This window comes from Saccostrea echinata, unplaced genomic scaffold (genome assembly GCF_033153115.1).
Source record: "Saccostrea echinata isolate AGI-Se365-2 ecotype Australia unplaced genomic scaffold, CSIRO_AGI_Sech_v1 ptg000012l, whole genome shotgun sequence".
NCBI classification, from domain to species: Eukaryota; Metazoa; Mollusca; class Bivalvia; order Ostreida; family Ostreidae; genus Saccostrea; species Saccostrea echinata.
The window spans coordinates 21747070-21750055 of record NW_026889761.1 but is presented as its reverse complement, the minus strand read 5'-3'; the positions used below and the strand labels follow the sequence as shown (position 1 = coordinate 21750055).

At 34.7% G+C, this 2986-nt stretch overlaps 1 protein-coding gene across 1 annotated transcript; it reads right to left on the bottom strand.

Moving 5' to 3' along the window:
• Positions 1 to 649: 649 nt before the first annotated feature.
• LOC133185131 (kelch-like protein 28) lies at positions 650 to 1722 on the bottom strand. The gene is made up of 2 exons (XM_061320189.1): positions 1464 to 1722; positions 650 to 981 (listed from the first exon to the last, which is right to left on the bottom strand). Exons 1-2 carry the CDS (start codon positions 1720 to 1722, stop codon positions 650 to 652), a joined length of 591 nt encoding a protein of 196 aa, XP_061176173.1.
• Between the last annotated feature and the right edge of the window lie 1264 nt (positions 1723 to 2986).

Sequence of the window (2986 nt, the reverse complement as noted above, 5' to 3'; positions counted from 1 at the left end):
TTCTTTAGTAAAGAATTATAAAGGACACATTTTTAAAGGTATAACAATATATCTTCATCACCTGCATACGGGGTTTATATCTCTCAGTTGATTCCATACGCAAGTGCATGCTCTACGAATGAACAATTTCTAAAACGAGGTAAGTTATTGACAAACAATAAGCTGAAACCCACCCCCATATATAACATAGTACAGAATTAAGTCCTAAAATATTACAATATGTTCCAATAGTAAGTAATTTGTTTTTAACTCCATTGCATTATGAGATTATTAGTAAAGGTAATATTTCACTCTCGCTATTATTTATAGACCCATGTATCATCTCTTATTTTTTAAAAAAAGGACAGTTCCCGGCATATTCACGTAGACATGCACATTTCAACATTGGACAGTCTTTTTTCTAAAATTTTGCTTTTGTTTCCGGGGAAATACGGTGGTAAGCTTCAGAGTAAATGAAACAAATGAAATGTTCCAAAGGGAAGTAAATTGTGTTTAAAGTTTCTATTATATTATAAGATTATGCATGAAAGTAATATTTCAGTCTCGGTGTTATTTATAGATCCACATGTCCTCCCTTATTTTTAAAATAGGACAGTTTCCGGCATATTCACGTTGACATGCACAGGTCCATGCATCACGTATACTCATTTCAACATTGGACAGTCTTTTTTTCTAAAATTTCAGCCTTTGTTTCCGGGGAAATATGTTTATATGCTTCAGAGTAATTTAATGACATCAGAAAATCGTACTTTGTGATGATGTCAAAAAGGTTGCTACGGAGATCGTTAAGATGATAATCGTCTGCAATTGTCAACCATTCAATCAGATAATTAAGATCCTGACTTCTGTTGCCCCTCCACACGAAAGCATTTTCTTTACTTTTCTTTACAGATAGTCTTGATATCATCCAGGCTTCACAGTCTTTCACTATTTGTGCTGTTTCATACTCTCTTGCTAACGGAAGGATCCTTTTGACCTTGTCTTCAGTGAAATACATTATAAACGTATTTTAGAAGATTAAAAATTTTATGCATTAAATCAACCAAATAAATTGAATTCCACTTCGAGAGTTTTTCACTCACATATTGACTTCACCATACACCGGGGAAGGGCTTCAAATTTAGACACAGTGCCAATGCGAAGTGAGAGTTCTTTTTCGTGCCAACGCCTGTCGTGACACGAGGCCTCGGTTTTTAAAGTCTCATCCGAAAGACCCAAAACGTTCACTTCAAAGTGCCGAGCGCTTGGCGAAGGAACAGTTGCTACCTATATTTTTATCGATTATTTTCTTTAGAGGAATTTCTGGTAAATAACATATGACCATAAAAAATGTCGATGAAAAATTCTGTTGTTTATGTTTACGTAAACGTAATTTATTCGAAACAAAAGTATTTCCATTAGTATGATTATTTGGAAAATATCTTGAGTAATAGTAACGTAAAAGAAGCACACTAATATCTCACCATCCAGTTCTAAGTATTCCTTGTGGTGTAACTTCTTCAAAAACAACACGAAATCATCGTACTTTTTCTCTGGAAACTGTATCCTTTGTTCTGATTTTTCTCTAAATTTCGAGGTGAACATGGCCTTTAATACTGGAGAAACACTCATTAGGAAGGCTTTAATAGTGTGGATTTCTCTATCCTCCACGATAAGTGCTATGTCAGTAATCCCCGGCTCCTCGGGGAAAGGATCCTCCACAGCATTTTCATCCTCCTCCATTTCTTCTTCATATAAATTAAAACTTTTTATAAAATTCGTCCTTCTTACAGAAGACGAGAAAGTTGCTAGTTGTTACCTGAAATATACTGTTTATACACATAAACGCATATTGCTCGTTCTATGCGGTTTTGTTCGGATAATAGCAGATCTAAAGGACTCTGTTCAAAACCAAAGAACTGATTCAAAGATCTTTTAGATTAATAAACAATGGACATTGATCTAATCTTGTATACATTTTTATCTGTGTTGCCTTAGACTACCGCGGGTCTATTAACTGTTTTACTGTCTACTCTGTGTATGTGACATACTCTTAATATGGAGATAACGAACAGCAATCATGCTCAAAAGTCCATTTAAACAACAAAAATGAGAAGCTGAGAAAATATCACAGACTACGTCAGAAAACCGTCCCTGCTATCCTCACAAAGAGTACCCCGATTTTCACTAATCTTAACATTCACTAGACCCTAGTGATCGGCACCCCCACCCCATCCTTTGTGAAACAGTAGACTGAAATGTTAATAAATGCGTAGATTAAATATTATTTTAGGAATCTCTTCAATTCTTGAATTGTAATGTTTGTCAACGTTTGTGTAATGTTTGTCAACGTTTGTGGGAATTTCCTTTGTGTAATTAGTATTTCTATATGAGAAGAAAACACTTGCTGTGGCCTTCAATTCGACATTTCGAAATATCGACGAACAATTATCAATTAACAAAAGTTACTTCCATTTAAATGTCGACTCGATATATCCTAGAGAGCTTGAAATAAAAGACATCACAGAGTCTGATACATCTGTTTCATATTTTGATATATTACTAGCAAAAGACGTTGATGGTAACCTAACAACAAAGCATTATGATAAACGTGATGACTTCAACTTTTCAATCGTCAACTTATCTTACTCATGTAGCAATAAACCCTTATCACTTGCATATGGGGTTTATATCTCTCAGTTGATTCGATACGCAAGAACATGCCCTATGTTTGAACAAATTCTAAAAAGAGGCAAGTTTTTAACCAACAAGTTGATGAAACAAAGATATCAACAATCTCGTTTGAAGTCATCATTTTGCAAATTCTAGGGTCGATACAATGATAATGTCAGCAAATACGACCTATCAATAGGTCATATGCATACTGACGTTTTTCATATTAACTGTTAGGCCATTATTTACACACTGAAATTTCTACGGATTTTTCCGTTTACCAGTTTATTACAAGCAGCTCAAGACGGATTCGACCATTCGACAGGGGATGCTT

Coding starts and splice junctions, on each gene's coding strand:
- LOC133185131 (XM_061320189.1), bottom strand. CDS start 1,722: ATGGAGGAGGATGAAAATGCTGTGGAGGATCCTTTCCCCGAGGAGCCG. Junction 982..1,463: donor GGAATACTTAGAACTGGATG/GTGAGATATTAG, acceptor ATTTCACTGAAG/ACAAGGTCAAAAGGATCCTT.